The sequence below is a fragment of the Coturnix japonica genome, chromosome 4 (genome assembly GCF_054131305.1).
Source record: "Coturnix japonica strain WE chromosome 4, WE-NBRP24, whole genome shotgun sequence".
Classification (NCBI taxonomy): Eukaryota; Metazoa; Chordata; class Aves; order Galliformes; family Phasianidae; genus Coturnix; species Coturnix japonica.
In genome coordinates this window covers 29,011,035-29,027,428 of record NC_140666.1, presented here as the reverse complement: position 1 = coordinate 29,027,428, position 16,394 = coordinate 29,011,035, and the positions used below count along the sequence as shown (strand labels likewise).

The window sequence follows — 16,394 nt, the reverse complement described above, 5'->3', positions numbered from 1 at the left end:
GTGCATAATTGACTAGAATAAAGAAGCACAAAATGCATAAACAATAAATGTCACAACAATATTGGGTTTCACATTTCAGATATATTAGGAAACATACTTTCTTAATCATGTGTTTTTGTTTGCTTTGTTTTGTTTGTTTATTTTCCACTGAAGACATAAAAAACAATATACTAAAATCTCCAAGCAATTTTCAACCTTCAATTCCAGGAGAAATATTGGGATTAAGCTATGTTTTTTAACTTATTCCTCCTCTGTAACCAAGGAAATTTAGTAGAACGTAATAATAATTTGAACGGTGTCATTCTAGCTTTAGAAGTATGATGGAGACAATTATACACACCTGTCTTAGCAGCAGGAATCTATCAAACAAATTTAGAAAACAACACCTCCAGAGAGCTTCATCAAAGGAACTGCAGGCAGAAAACAGGCCTGCAGTCATGTTTGCGCTGTCTTGACAGCTGACATTGAATTCCAGCCCTAGCAGTATTATTTCTTAACTGTCTACATCTTGAGAATTAGTTTTACTGCTACAGTGATTCAAGCATTCATCTATGAAATTATTCTTTTCACAGAACATCTTCATGCTTCTGTTGCTACGTCGCAGGTTACTTAAAAATATCCTGGTTGAAAGAATGATGATGTTTACCGTACATCATGTTTTTCACTACCCTCATTCCAACATAAACACTATCTTATATGATAGAGGCTAAGCTGAAGTGTTCAGATGAAATGAAGTATCTTCTTGTTGGAAAAATGCTGTGAGTTCTGCACAAATATGGAGGAAACTGTCAAAACACAATCTAGTTGCCAGTGTACAACTACATAACACTTAACTAAAGCACTTTTAAAAGCAGGAAAGGCAAACTGTGACAGTTGAATGATTTTACTTATATAAGGACAAATAGAAACTTGAATTTTTGTGGCATTGGGTTTTAGTAGGTTTCTGCCTCTACTTCCATATATACATAATTTTACTCACTTTATGAGGGATAAGAACGTATTTGCCACTGAGATTCAATATAAAACAATTTTATGAACGTGCAATATTTAATTATTGTGTGCCAGCCTTGTATAATTTTGCAAAGATCCTTTTAATTAAAGAGCATACATACTTCAGGACCTCCATGTAGTCATTGGAGAAGATTCCTGTAGCAGAAATGCTAAGCCATGGCCTGAAATGGTGACAGAGCACATGGTGGGAATGGAGCTCAGGTGCACCCAATGCACCTGAGTGATTGGAAGGGGTGAAGCCAGGATCCACTCCTTCCCAAATCTCATTTAAGGGTTGGCAGTGGAGGCAGGGGTATTTTGCTGGAGACCCCTGCTGTTTAGAGGCCTTCTAAAGGTAATCAGTTCTTTTTCTTCATTTCTGTGTTTATGGTTGCTGCATTTGGGCCCATTCTTATTTGCTGCAGCTGGGGCTTTGCCACCCTGCTGTTACTGCAGAACTTTCCATCAAGTTAAAGAACTGCAATTCCTAACCAAGGTGTTCTGAGTAGATGTGCAATGAGTTTATTTCTGCCCATTATTTATACAGTTATTTATATAGGCACCTTGCCTAAGACAGTAAAAAAAAATACAAGGTGCTTGTGATGTTAAATTTCTTGTGGAAACTAATCTTAATATGTCTGTCCTGCTTAGCCTATATATTATTTTAAATAGCTGTAACTAGAAATACATTTATGTATACGTGTTTAATTATCCTACTAAACTGTCAGTGTTTTGCAGGCTGGTTTGGCCCAGTTCTCTGACCAATGGGGCAGAGGGATTTTGCAAAATCTGTGCCTCCAGAAAAAGGAAACAGGGGATACCAAAATAATTTAAAACAGTGGCAACAATCTGAGGAGAATGAAACTAATTTTACTAAATATGGTATTGGCAAGATAAAACACTATAACATAATATAATTAGAATTGAAGCTAATAAACCAAATATACTGGGAGAGTATCTGAAAGCTGTAGGCCTTACAGTAATACCAAAGTGATGTGCACAGTTGGGACAGGCAGCAGTGAGCAGAGGCAAAGGAGAACTGGAACTAGAGCACTAACACTTTAACTTCCAGTGCACTACATGATGTTATCATGCAGAGTACCAGTAAACTAAAATCATAAAACCATGACATAAACTCATATGGCAGCTGCTCTTACATGTTGTGAACAAAAAATGGAACAGCCAGAGAAACAGATCTACCTTCTGGCATGTGCTCACTTCAGCTTGCCTGGGGTATTTGTGAAGCACACTTCTGAGCCTTTATTAAACATTGCCCACGCAGTTTGGAGGAGAAACAGGTGTTTTGAGTACACTCTACGCGGAGCTGGAGGGGAAGCTTATTATATGGAAATTCTGTAGGACGATACATATCGCTCTGTCTTCTGCCTCTCACCATACATACTAATCTTGACCTTTTTTTGTGCTCTCACCATGTAATATCTTAATTCTTTTTAAATTATGATTTTCCTCTTTAGAATTACTTTGCACTCCGCCATTCATTCATTCGCTGGGAGTGGAAACTCTGTTGGCTCTGTTTGGAAGCCATTCTACAGCAGGTTATAAAGATTATAAAGTTTTCATTATTATTATTGTTACTATTATTTAATTTTAATTACACACATCCCTTTTGTATGTTGTCAGCAGGAGCTATGGCAGCTTGCAGCCCACTAGGTCTGCAGAGAGCTGCCATTCAGAGGAACGGCAGCTTTGTCTTTTGGAGTAGCCTAATGCAGTCAAAACCTTAACGTGTTCAATTTAATCACAGAGTTTACTATCCGTAATAATAAACCAGAGCTTTCAACTCAGCACTTCTTTATACAAGCTTTTAATGAAAGGCTGCAAGGAGGGGGAAGCACCCGCCTCCTGCGCATGCCTCCTGCGCGTTACGCCGTGGGATGGCCGGAAACCACGTGGGGCGCGGTGATGGCGGCACAACAGGAGGTGCTGGAGCGGCTGCTGACCCTCACGGTGGAGCCCAGCTCTGTCGCCGAGGCGCCGGGCGTGGAGGAAGGGGAGCAGAGGTCGGCGAACTCTCCGGGCCCTCCAGATAGCGAGAAGGGTGGCCCAGACCAGCCGCCCATCGCTGAGGGAACGTGCCCTTCCACGCCGCCCACGGAGGCTCCCGGCGAACACGCCGCTTCGGACTCGGAGAGGTGGGTTTGGGGCGGCGTGGGGGGGCCGGTCGGCGATTTGCGGGGTCAGGACTTGCTCTGCCCCCACACCCATGTATTCTTAAGAAAGCATTTACATTACACACTCATCAGTGTGTTGGTATTCGGTGTAGTTGATTAAAGTTAACTTAAGAGGTTAGATGTAGGCAGAGCCTCTGAAACCAGCACGCCTCTTCCCAGCTTCACTGAGATCTGCGTCTTCCTTCTGTGCCGTTTGATAATGCCAGGTTGGTGTATGCTCGTTCGAACCATCAGAGGTTTCTGGGAAGTCTTAAGGGTTTCCTCTTGAGTTTCTCTAACAATTGATGCTGTAAAGTTTCCACGATCAAACATTGTATTGGCTCATTTCAAGTTTTCATAAGGCATGATGAATGATGGAGGGAGAGTTTCCTGGTTCATGGCTCAGACATCTATAGTTTTGCTTCCAATATCTGTTTCAGCAGTCACTAAAAGTTCATTATAATCTGGAAGCTTTAAACTACTGCATATAGCTGACAGCATCATAAAGTTCCTTTGTTTTTCTTTGTTTTTCCTCAGCCCACCACAGCTTGTTATTTAATAGCCAAACTTTATTTTGCTTTTCTATTTTGATTTTTCTAGGAAGAAGTCCTTAGTTGGCTTTTTCATAGGATCTGTTAATGGTGGCATACTTATTTGTTGACTTATTTTTGTCCTATTTGTTAGAATTACAGCAACAGAGAGTTGAAAGCAATCAGTTTGATTGTGAGGGGAACAATGTGATATCAAGACTCTAGAAGAGAGCACTTTCTGTATTTTATTTATTGCTGTTTCTAAATTCTGTGATGTTAACTGCCAGATAGTATAATAAAGCCTTGGTGCTAGTTTATGAATCTTTGCTTGTATCACTGTATAGAATTTGTGAGGTGTTTTAAGTTTCCAGGACTGACTCCTTCATAATGCTTGTTTCGCCTGCCAGCTCCTGAAGGACTTAGCCTTTTGCTGCAAGAAATGTGTCAACATGAGTAATGATTATGGAATTCTTCCTTATATCTATGAAAACAAATTCTTTCTAATACAAGATGCATTCCTTGGAATTAATATTTTCTTGGCTTAGAACACTAACATCAGCATGAAGCTGTAGCAAGATTGGCTGTGGTAGGTAGCTTAGTATGTTATTTTTCAAAACTACTTTTGGTGAGCTGTTTTTAGCACTTGTTCTGAACTGCTGAATCCATTACTCTTCTCAGCTTCTTTGTGGTCTTGTCCTGTGGCTAAGATAGGATCAGGAAAGATCTCTTCTTTATACAAATGTATTTAAGAAAATGTGCTGTGCAAGCACATTTGTAATGTAGCAGTTTTTAGTAATTTTAATATAGGAGTCCATATTTTAACTCCATTTTTTTTCTGTTCAGTGATACAGATTCAGATAGTTCATCAACTACATCATCCTCTTCAAGTTCTCCTTCGGTAGTATCTGATGATGATGATGATCATCCGAATGAGAAGGATAACAGAACACACTGTGTTCGAACAAAAGATGAGTTGCCCCTTGATGTAAGTAAAAAGCAGTGTCTTTTTAAATGTTTTTCTAGTAACTCAACCTGAAGTAATTTATATATTTTTAAATTGTCAGGGAAACAGTGATTAAATGTACACTTTTGCACTAATTCAGGTACATAGCATGGTTAATAGTTTAAAATGTGTTCTCTATTTCAGTGGTGAATGTGTGACTCTGTTAATTTCAGGAACTGCCTCCAGTTGAAGATTTAAATGTAATTCTGCCTGATAATGTTGAACTGAAGCTTTTTGGGACGGTTTCCAGTATCATTGAGCAGCTAGGTAGGCAAGATAAGTTGAACTAAAAGGTTTTTTTTCTTTAATATTTTTTGTGTATCTTTACATTAGTTGTTTGTGAACTCCTCCCCCAAAGTTTCAGTACAGCTGCGTTCTGTTTCACAGTGCTGCTAAGCCTTTCTGTTGATTCTCTGCCCTTATTCAGGAAAGGGGCAGCAGATTTCTGAATGGGAACAGATCTAAAGTGTTTGTGTTGAATTTTTTAGTTTGATGGCCTTTATGTGGTATGTGAAATAAAAGTTTTGTGGAAGTTAATATTGTTAAAACTTCTATACTGTATTTTTTGTTAAACTTATTTGAAGTGCTCTGTGCTGTTTGAATTGCTTTTAAGCTTACAAAGTGAGTTTAAATATAGTAATTATGTTGAGTAGGAAACAAATGAATTGAATGACATTTGCTGTTCAAATTTCTTTTACTGTAAAAGACTCTGGGTAATACAAGCAATTCCTTGACAATTTTCTGCTGCATTGGTTCAGGATTGATCTCTAGAAGCTGGCTGAAGGTGGTGGTTTCTTCATTGATCTGTTTTTCTACTTTTCCTTTCTTACTCTTTCATAGTAAAGAAGATAGCTTTCTGCTGAAGCAATAGTTAGGAAAGCTGGGAGGGACTTTCTTATAAGGACAGATAGCAACAGGATGAGGGGAGGTGGCTTTGAACTGGAGGAAGACTTAAACTAGATATTAGGAAGAAATTCTTTACTGTGAGGTTGGTGTGAGACCCTGGAACTGGTTGCCCAGTAATGTTGAGGATGTTTCCTCCTTGGGAGCATTCAAGGCCAGGTTTAGGGGGGAAGGTCTAGGGGGAGCTGTCCCTACCCACAGTTGGGGGCAGCATGGGGAACTAGGTGATCATAAGGGGTCCTCAGAAACCATTCTATGAGTCTGTGTTGCTGGACTGTTGCTGAGGGATATTTCCAGTGGGGATTAAGCAATGCACTCAATTCTTTCACTGTGTGTTTCCCTCGCTGCCTACATTCAGTGAACTATTAAGTGTCTACCATTGTTTTGGGCTTGCTTGGCATGTCACAAGATGTCTGCAGGCTTAAATTGCAGCAGAACTTGAAGAGTTTTAGCTTGGGGGAAGCATTTAATTCTTCTAAGTTCTATTATGTAAGTTTGGAAGAGAGAATTTTGTTAGCTTTTGGTGAAGTTATATGTTGACACTAAGTGCTTGAATGACTTTGATTGGCATTGAGAATGCTTAATTGAGCATTCTGTTTTAGGGTGGGAAAGATTACCTTCAGAATCAGAATTGAGCTTAATGCTGCTGTATCTCTTGACATCTTTAAGTTTAATTCCTGCTGAAAGTCAAGACAAAATATTTCTGTTGCTTACTGCAGTAGATATAAGCAGGAAACAAAGGTGAGAGTAAACAATTCTAGAAGTTTCTGTAAAGAATAATCCCTTTGAGTCTGGAAAATAGAAAAATGAAATACATTCATAGCCTGTGTATCAAATTCTTTATTTAATACAGGAAAAGTGTACTCCAAGTGTTTAAGTCTCATAGATATTTCATTTTTCAAGGTACTGAAACAGCTTGCACACTCTGGCTGCTCATACCATCATTTATCATGAATTGTCCCAAATGTAGTATGGATCTATTATATGACCTGAAAGTGCAGTGTTTTCAAACTGTATCTGCTCACATAAATAATGTTATTGTAAATGGTCTGCTCAGCAACTTTTGTGTTCTTGTCTGCTTTCTGTCAGTTACTAGGAGGATAAATAGCTATCTCTATTCAATTTTTCTGGGAAGAATTTATTTTGGAATGTTAAGAGGGCTGAAAAACACTAACATGTGTCTTTGCTTTAAGGAAAAAAAAGCCTGCTGTGCATTCAGTTAAGAAACAACTTAAGGAAATGCAACAGGTAGTTCACATAAGTGTTAGGTGCAAAAAAGAAGTCTGAAATATCTGGTCTCCGGACCTCATCTACAGAGAGCAGTAATTCTGTGAACTGATGCAAATTTTGTCACTAATTACAAGTGAAGGATTCAATGATTGTGAGTATTTTAGCATGTAGATGAGAAATTCTAGGATAAGTGCTGATGTTTTTCACACAGAGGGTGGTGTCACACTGGAACAGGTTGCCCAAGGAGGCTGTGGATGCCCCATCCCTGGAGGCATTCAAGGCCAGACTGGATGTGACTCTGGGCAGCCTGGTCTAGTGGTTGGACCCTGCACATAGCAGGGGGATTGAAACTGGGTGATCATTGTGATCCTTTTCAACCCAGGCCATTCTATGATTCTATATGTTTGCTTTGTAAATAACTGTGGTTTATTTTTCTGCAGTTAACTACATACTGCTGTTGCAACTTAAAGTTTTATTTGATTTTGTTTTCTGTTTCAGTAATAATTGAATCGCTGAGAGGCCTACCTCCAATAAATGAGGAAAGCATAATTTTTAAAGAAGATCGGCAAGCAGCGGGAAAGGTGGGGGTGTGTGTGTAAAGTGTAGTAACCTGTTCTAGTGTTAAATTTAAAGGTATTATTTTATGTTTCAACAAATACTGTTCAAGTCATCCAAGTGAAATGCTTCTTTGATACACTGTTTTTCTTTGAGATTTTTAGCATCGTTTACATTTTTTTTTTTTTTTAATTTCAAGAATTCTATCATGGAATTAATAGGTATCCATATGAACTACAGTGTGTTGAAAATTTCTCACATTTGATGGATGTGCTTGTGGTTGCTTTCAGATACTAGATGTTATTAACAAGCTGTGCTCTTTTATTTCCAGGAGAATTTTTGAGTTTTAGGAAATACAGGGAATGTTTGCTTAGCTGTGCTCTGATGTTGTAGTCTTAGGCCCATGGGTGCTTTATGCAACTGTGATGAAGAATGTTTGCAGAGAGCAGCGTTGGTTTGAATTTTGCATGTTTTCTGTATAAAGAAAGCAATCGTGCGGAAGTATCACTACCGTAACATGTCTGTGTTGGTTTGAGAGGAACACAAAAATCTAGCATGAAATTGCAGGTGTTCAATGCAATATCTATCAACGTTAACTCTTTGGAGTGACAGAATGGACATGAGAACTAACATAATGACATCTTGCAGAAAGAAACATTTAGAAATAATCAGATTATTCAGGTGTTCAGATTTGAAAGCAAAATGGAGAGAGAAAATTGGAGGACTAATAAAGGTAAAGATGACTAGAGTAAAGGAAGCTGACATTGAAGGCAGTATATTCGTGTGGGCTAAGGTGAAATAAACATAAAAACTTTGTGTTATGACCAACAGTAGCTAGGGGAAATACATTGCCGAACAAATGTAGTAATAAAGATATGACATGAAGGTGACTTTGTTTGCTGTGATTTGAAAACACCTCTGAATTCTTAAATACAAAGTGTCTGTAAGCTTTGCAGTTCTGTATCAGAAGATGAGCTTCTGATATGGTCATTTAAATAAATTTTGTGTTTCAGGTATTTGAAGTGTTTGGTCCTGTTCAGCATCCCTTTTACGTGTTAAGGTTTAACAGCTCTGAACATATTAAAGCAAGAGGTATTAATGTGAAAGACAACATGTACTTTGCTCCATCAGTGGAGGACTTCACCCAGTACATATTTGCAGAGAAACTACAACAGTGAGTCTGACTTCTTTTCTGATCTGCTTATAGTGTATTTCTTAGTATAGCTGGAAATTATAAATTAAAGTTTAGGCTTGAGTGAGAAACTATAGGACTTTGCTTGACACAAACTCATCTTTTATCCACTGACTGTATAAGAATAGCACTTGTTGCCATTCAAATGATAAAAGACTGAAATATAGAGATTAAGAAATAAGGTGTAGTAATGGACTGCTGAACACTAATTATTTTATTGGTTAATTGCCTGAAACAACTCTTCTTTGAAAATCTGTCACACATGACTTAGTCTTTGTTAGTATTATTTCTCATTTGACCTTTTATTACATAAAAAGAAAAAAGTAATGCTTGTTGTCTGCATTAGTTGCAGCTTGAGTATCTGCAGGAGTCTTTTTTTCCTTTTGTTTATTTTTTCCCTTGTGGAAGCTACAGGTGTTTAAACTTGATTTTTTCCACTTTTAGTGAATACCACTGTGAATCTGCGTTGTGATTTCTGCAGCATTTGGATGCCAGCTGGTCTTTGATTTTCTGCTGCTAGACTTTGTTGCTTAGTACAGTAACTGCACACACTTCAGGCATCTGCTTTCTGCATCTATTAGTGAAGTCCATACTCAGCATATGCAATGAGTGACTTGTGTTTTAGTTTTCGTGCTTTGCAAGTAGATTTGGGAGCTGTTTGTCTTTCAGTAGACCTCTACTCTCATGTGTGGTACAAAATTTAACACCAGCTAAGAGTTTTTGCACTTTCACATCTTATTGGCATCTGGACGGACAGTGTACCAGGCTTTGTTTCTTGCCTTGCATTAAAAATCTCTAATGTCAGTTGTAGTCTGCAGTATTGTATCTTTTGGATTATTGTTTTTCGTTATTTTCTGATCTTTTCTCAAGGAAGGTTCTTAGTCTTCTGTGACATAATTGGTACATTTTGTTGGAGCTACCGTTTCACAAGGCAGGTTGGGTTGGTCATGTCAAGTGGAAAATGACCAACACTTTTCATTTTTTATCTCTACTATAGTATCTATATGAAGAAACCAAGATGACAAAGACAACAGGAAGGTTGAGCTTTAGTCAGAGTCAGTGCCACACAGTAGGGCTTTCGGACCTTAGTGGACTGCAAATTTGTTGACTTGGGTTTCTGCTTTTTATTAGTTTTCTTGACTCTGCAGATGAGCGTAAAGTTTTAAAAATGCTACTCAAAACTGTGGCGGTACCTTGAATAGGAAAGTAATCAGGTTTAAGATCTGAAATATGTCTTATGTTTGAAGCAGTTTTGAAATCCGGCTTGCAATTTGCTTGCGTTGTACAATGTTGCATTGATATGAATAAGGCTTACACTTCACAGCAAAATGGATGGAAATGTCATTACTCAGCATAAGACTTCTTGAATGCAAAGTAATATGTTCCTAAAAATAGTTTGTGGGTTTTTTCCTGTATTGCTTGAAACATGGAATAATTCTAAACAGGCTCATGTATTTCTGTGATTCTTCTGAGCCACCTTTTAGGCTTTCAGGTCTTAAGAATGTTTGACTTCAGGAATCTAAAGTTTACTGTTATTTGCAAGAGTTAATTAAATATCTCAAAGCATGAAAAATGTTTATTTTGCTGAACTAGTTAAGGATGATTGGGCAGACTTGAGATAAGCTTAACTGTTCATCAGACAGTTTAGGATTGCTAACTTCAAAAACTGAATCTTGCATAGTGCCTAATGATCACAGGTTTTGGAGTTTTATGCATGCTCTGGTGTTTCTGGAAGGCATTTATTACCCTGAAATAACAAGATAGGAGGGAGAAACAAAAAAGCCTGTTCTTAATGAGGGGAAGCAATGTGTTTATTGCCTAACTAGAGTGCTTTTTTGCAAGCAAGGAGAAATTAATCATGTAGAGATCTCTTATTGTCCTTCCTTTCCTGTAGCAATTTCTGTTAATTGAACTTAAAGACAGTTTGCATTCTCAGGTTTACTGATAGTGATCAAAGTGCTGCTTTCATGGTTTTCTAGTGATGCATAAAGATTGAGCTTTAGTTTTAGGAGTTGAGGCACAAAGTAACTCCAAGGCTGCCTGATGTTGCTGGCTGCCCTGTACTTTGATATTACTGCTTGATTGTTTCTACATTGTTGAGTGTGTAACAACGCTTGGCAATTAGAGTGCTGATAACATTACTTTTGCAAGTAATGATGTTTACCATTTCATGATTTTTATATACTTTGCATAAATAAGGATTGTCTTAATGTTTCAGACCAAAGTATATTAAATCTGGGAGGAGTGTATTCTACAGACTTGAGCAGGATAATTTAAACTTGTTTCACAAAGTTGTTATTGATCTACTACTACTACAAAACTTATTTTGGTGGTTGTTGGGCAAGAAAATTCTTTATTCCGTAAATGTCTTTTCTTTTGCTTTCTAATTTCATATTTACAACAAAATAGATGGAATTTACTTATCTAGTTAATGCTGTCACAATAGAATTGTTGAATAGAGTTTTATTCCAAACTTACTTTTATAGATACACTTAAATTCTGTGTTCTTCTAGACACGTTCGGTGTCCTTTTGAACTGGAGATGTGGTCTGAAGGCACAAGAGATAAAAGGGAAGAACAAGAAATCTTGTGACTTTAGCTAGCATAACAAAGTTGCAGTGAACTATCTCCATTCAACAAAGCCTTTTATGTTTTAAAAACCATGGTAAGAGGACCTTAGTCAGAGTTGAATATTAGCTGTGTAATATGTTCAATCCACTCAAAAGAGGAAGGTTTTTCAAGTGGTGTATGTAGTGAAGTTCTAAGTTAACACTTGAGTTAATCTTTCAATACAAATAAAATGATGGGGTTTTTTTTCCCTTTTAGGGAAAAAGGGTCGGATGCATCTTGGAAGAATGACCAAGAACCACCACCTGAGGTAAGCATCATTTTTTGTTTATTGTTTTTGATTGCAGAAAGTACACAGACAAATTTCTGTGTGGAGTAGTTAGCAGCTTGTTTTTTTCTTCATTGTGCAGTGAGTCTGCTTTTATTAGAGAGGGCCCGCAATTGCTGTAGAAAGATCTTGTCATCTTTAACTTGCTTTTTGCAATTGAGAATATATGTATCTCTGTTTTCAGTTTCACCAGTTCTTCAGGAGTATGTTTGTCAGTCTGAATGACCACCTTTACGAAGTGATGCTTCTATATTGCCTAATATTTTTGTTTCTGCTAGGGACTTCCCATACTTCCTGTTTTTACTGCAACTTTATCTTTAGCCCTATCATAAACAATTGTCTGTAGTTAAAGGTTTCCTAATGCTTTGCGGTGTTGGATGTTGATTTCTTAATTTAACACCTTTTCTGTTGCATTATTTGAATGGCTCCTTGATGAAGAGCCATTACTGTTTCTTACTATAAAATGCTAGCTTCATGAGATCTGAGTGATAGTTTTTCATGACCATTGTATGGCATCACTTACTGTAGAATCTCTTGAAGATTTTTTCAGTGGCACTCAGGCTTTCTATCCAGTGCTCCTTAACTCCTATCCAGTGCTCCTTAACTCTGCTAAAACTATACTTCTCATGACTACTCTTTTCTTTAATAGGAACTTATTGCTGTGTCTTCATGGGAAGCTCTAAGCTTGTACCATCTTACCCTGCAGTTTCTAGTTTCAGACCACTGCATTCAGAATAGCTAAAATTCTTAGTTGTTTTGAGTGGTATTGTGAAAAGATCTGCCTAGCTGATTTTTCTGAAATATATGAAATCTTGAATCGTTTGTATGAGCTTCTTAACTCTTAAGTAGGAAAGGATTTTTTTTGTTAGTTTTTATTGGGTGTTTTTTTTTTCCTCAGTATTGTAACCAATGCTGCATTTGTAGTCAGTATCTCAGGCCAAATTTTCTGGCTTAAAGGAGAGATGTGGCTCAAGCCTTTCAAGCTTTTGTCATGTTTGAAGATATGACAGACTGATAGATCATCACAGGGCATCCCAGAATGTTGGCTTTTTTTTCTGGTATGATGTGAAGAACTGATTTTTTTTTTTTTCTTCACCACTGTATCAGTGCAATTTTTGATGTGTGCTCTGAATGTACTAAAATATGTGTGATTTTGCTGCTTATTCTTCCCTTTCAGAATTAGGGGGAGAAAGGGGTGCAAGCCCTAACCCTTAAGTCACAGAAAGGAGCTCTTTAGTTACTGACAGAGTTCTTTCCTGCCATTATTAACTTTGTCCTTCTTCATGAGGGAGCAAACTCTGATGTAAAAGGAACAAAGATGCATGGGAGATTGAATCTGTTGAAAACAATGACGTTCTTACCACACTAAAATTCTTTTGGAGTAATGTTGCTTTTGAAAGTTTAACAGGAACAATACATATGTCAGTATATCTGTTTGGTTTTTTTTGGTATTGGTTTTAATGAAGTTAAATTTAACTGAGTCATAAATTTAACTGCGTCATAAATTTAACTGCTTGTCATAAAAAATAAGAATCCATAATTCACCTATTACACACTTAGGTAAACTTGCACACTTTTGCAAGCTTTTTTTGTGATAATTACTAGCCAGCTTCCTCAGTTTCACTAAGCTGCTGCTCTTTTCCCGTTAGTTTTGGTGAGAACAATGTAAATCCCTGATGTGCTGGAATGTCTTTTGAAGAGTGAAATATAATCTTTTGAAGACTACTGTTAAATTACCTGCATATTCCTAAAATCTTCACTGCTCTTTCAGCAATAAGCTGTAGAAGATGTATGTCAAAAATTGTTTGAATTTTAATTGTTGTTTTTCATCAATAACTTCAAGATCATAACATGTGTTCAGTGCATGACTGTTGCTGTTCTTTAAGAAAATTGCAAGGTATAGCCATGAATTGTGTAACTGCCTTCTGAGAATTTGTGGAGTGCTGAGTTTGATTGTGTTGAGAAGCCAGCTCTTGAGAACGATGGCTCTTTGAATGCAGAAAATGAAAGGGTAGTGGCAATATTCTTCTCAGCTGACTGCAGAATGGATTATTTTCTAAGTAATTTTTTAATAGTATATCTTAAATTATCTGCTTTTTTATTATTTATTTAGCTTTGTTTTACCTTTTTTAACCAGGCCTTGGACTTCAGTGATGATGAAAAAGAAAGAGAGGCAAAACAAAAGAAAAAGAAGCCACAAAATCAAGGAAGGAAGAAAGTCAAAACAGATACAAATGCATCAAGTGAGTGAATACTATGGAAGAATGCTGTCATCTCAAGCTGTTTGGAAAAACAGTGATATCTGCCTTAAATTGAGCTTTCCTGTTTCAATTCTCAATGTTTCAGTTCTTTTCAGAGTTGCTGTATTCGTGAATTTGTGGTTACGTTCTGTAATTTTTTATTGAATATAGCAATTTTTTAAAATATTAAACTGAGAAAGGGAAGTAGTACAGAGCAGGAAGGTTGTCAGCAGAAACTTAAGGACAACATAACTAACACAGGGAGGGTATGGGACAGATACCAACTTTTGATGCGTGGAAATTGCTTTTGCAGATATCATTGTGGTCCAAGTTCATCCTAAGTCTTTGCGTGAATACAGAGGAGTGGTTACTTCTTTTGAGATTCAGGGAGTAGGTACAACGTGAATGGGAATTTCTTCCTTTACTTGAAGATTTTTTTTTAAAATTAATATTACTTTAAAAAGAAGTTGTTTACTCCCCTTAGAATCTCTTTTCACTTGACATAGTCATTAGGTAGTAGAAACTATTGCAAGTTATCTATGAAAAACTTTTTTTTACACTTTATTGCAGTCTTCTCTGTTTCTTTCTCCAGCAATTGACAGGTTGGCTGCAATTGCTGCTGTGCTCTGTTTGCAGTAACTACATTTTCCATTGTGGTTACTGCAAACCACAATGCAAAACCAAAAGCATCTTTCTTTGCAAATTTCATTTTGGTTGAAAAATGGCTCTTTCTTTAGTCTTAGTGATCTGCTTCTGTCATATTTTCTGTACTGCTCCTTTTAAATGCTACTGACTCACATCATCTCCACTCTTCCCTTTCTGCAGCTGTGCTTGTATTTGAGCTTGCTGCTTCTGATTGCTTAATTTCTGGTGTGCTTTTCTCCGCTGATATTTCTGAGACTGACTCCTGCTATCAAGATGCTGCTTTTTTTTTTTTTTCCTTTGTACAAATTCCCCTACAAATTCCTTTCCTCCTTAGCTGGGAGGTCAGCAACTGTCTTGTTAATTGCTTTCTTCTGTGTGCAGTTAATCCCTTCATTGCTAATGGTTATTTTCTCTCCTGGTTTCTGCTTCTTTATATTGAATATGGCACAGCTCTCTCCATTCCTATTCTGTGAATTTGTTGCCGAGCTGCATTTCCCTAGGGGTTTTTAAGGCTGTTAGTGAGCTACCTTAAATGAGTGAGAATACAGTAAGAGGAACTGTCAAGGGAGTATGGATTATGGTTAGCTATGTTTTTATGTAAATAATGTGCTTTAAAACTTATCTGCAGTTTACTGATGGCAGTGGAATTCAGCTGCAAGGACAGCTGGCAAGTTGCAACATCATCTCAGAACTGGAGTTTTTCTTTTGTGCATTTTCATAAAACTTAGTATACTGACATTGGCTCCATGTTATAGCCTTCGTCAGGAGGGGAAAGAACAGGAATACAAAGTAGCAGTACATTTCATTATGAACTCTGAATGAATGCTTATGTGAAATTTTCAATAGGAAGAAAATTCTTAGACAAATGCTGAAAATTAACTGGCTAAAGATACAGCCTGCCCTTGAGAATCTTGAAGGATTAAGGATTTGTGAGGATTAAATGTAAACTTTCAAAAATATTAAAGTGTTTTTGTGTTCTTTTTAAGGTGAGTATAAAGGACTTAATCAGCCAGTGCAACAGCCTGCTTCAAGTTATTCAAGGGGATACCATGGCAGAAGATTCTCTGGGGATCCATTTCCTTCTCCATCAGGACCCCCAGGATTTCCTAGACCACCCATTAGACCACCACATCTATACTCTTCAGACAGCAGGATACATCAGGAGTCTCCAGTGTTTCCACAACCTCATAGAAAAGAACATCCAATGATGCAACAGTATCCCTTTCCTCCTCCCGTTTTTGGTTCTGTTAATGAGATGCATCAATTTCACCTTCCGCCTTCAAACCCAAATATGATTTGGACAGGCCCAAACATGTATAACTCGTATCCATTTTTGCCACCTCCGCAGCCACCACCTCCACCTCCTCCAGATAGCCATCCTCAGTTCAGGCCTTACTAGGTTTCCATAAACGTGAATTTAATTAATTTAATTAATAAAAATGAAAAACATAGGATGTTGCAGTTTAGAGGGAGGAAGAATAGGATGCCTAGATCATGTTTGCTTGTTTTGGAGATATTTTTTTCCTGCAAGAATGAAACAAAAACAGAGTTTAATACTTTGTGGGATGTCCACAAAATATTTTTCCTATGTTCTTTTTGTTTCAAAGAAGAAAACTGTATAGAAAAAAAAATAATCTGTTATCAAATAATGGTTTATTATTATAACTTCTATCAATTTAGGATGCTAACAAATAAAACATTTTTGGAGACTGCTATTTAGTGCTTGAAATCTCTTCATTAATTGAATTTTAAGTAACTGTTTTGTGGTAATTGGGAGTATTTGGTGTAGCTGTTATTAATAGTCTTAGTTATGCTGCTGTGCTAAACGCTTTTTATTTTTGGCAAATTTTAAAATTATTTATATGGAAAATAAAAATCAGACCTAATTTTTAATCTAGATTTACCTTTGTTTATACAAGTTATAAATGCCTGCTCTTCAACTTCTAACACTTATTTAATTTCATGTTAACTGAAAGAATGGAGCTGGATTATCTGTTTTAATTGATGAGAGTAGCTAGATCAGAGTTTGAACCAGACACT

At 37.0% G+C, this 16,394-nt stretch overlaps 1 protein-coding gene across 1 annotated transcript; it reads left to right on the top strand.

The window, feature by feature from the left end:
- The first annotated feature begins 2,252 nt into the window (after positions 1-2,252).
- NAF1 (nuclear assembly factor 1 ribonucleoprotein) lies at positions 2,253-16,069 on the top strand. The gene is made up of 8 exons (XM_015860972.3): positions 2,253-3,143; positions 4,535-4,676; positions 4,868-4,961; positions 7,326-7,408; positions 8,396-8,556; positions 11,400-11,451; positions 13,607-13,712; positions 15,341-16,069. The coding sequence occupies exons 1-8, from the start codon at positions 2,860-2,862 to the stop codon at positions 15,751-15,753; spliced, it is 1,335 nt and encodes a 444-aa protein (XP_015716458.1). The 5' UTR covers positions 2,253-2,859; the 3' UTR covers positions 15,754-16,069.
- The last annotated feature ends 325 nt before the right edge of the window (positions 16,070-16,394 follow it).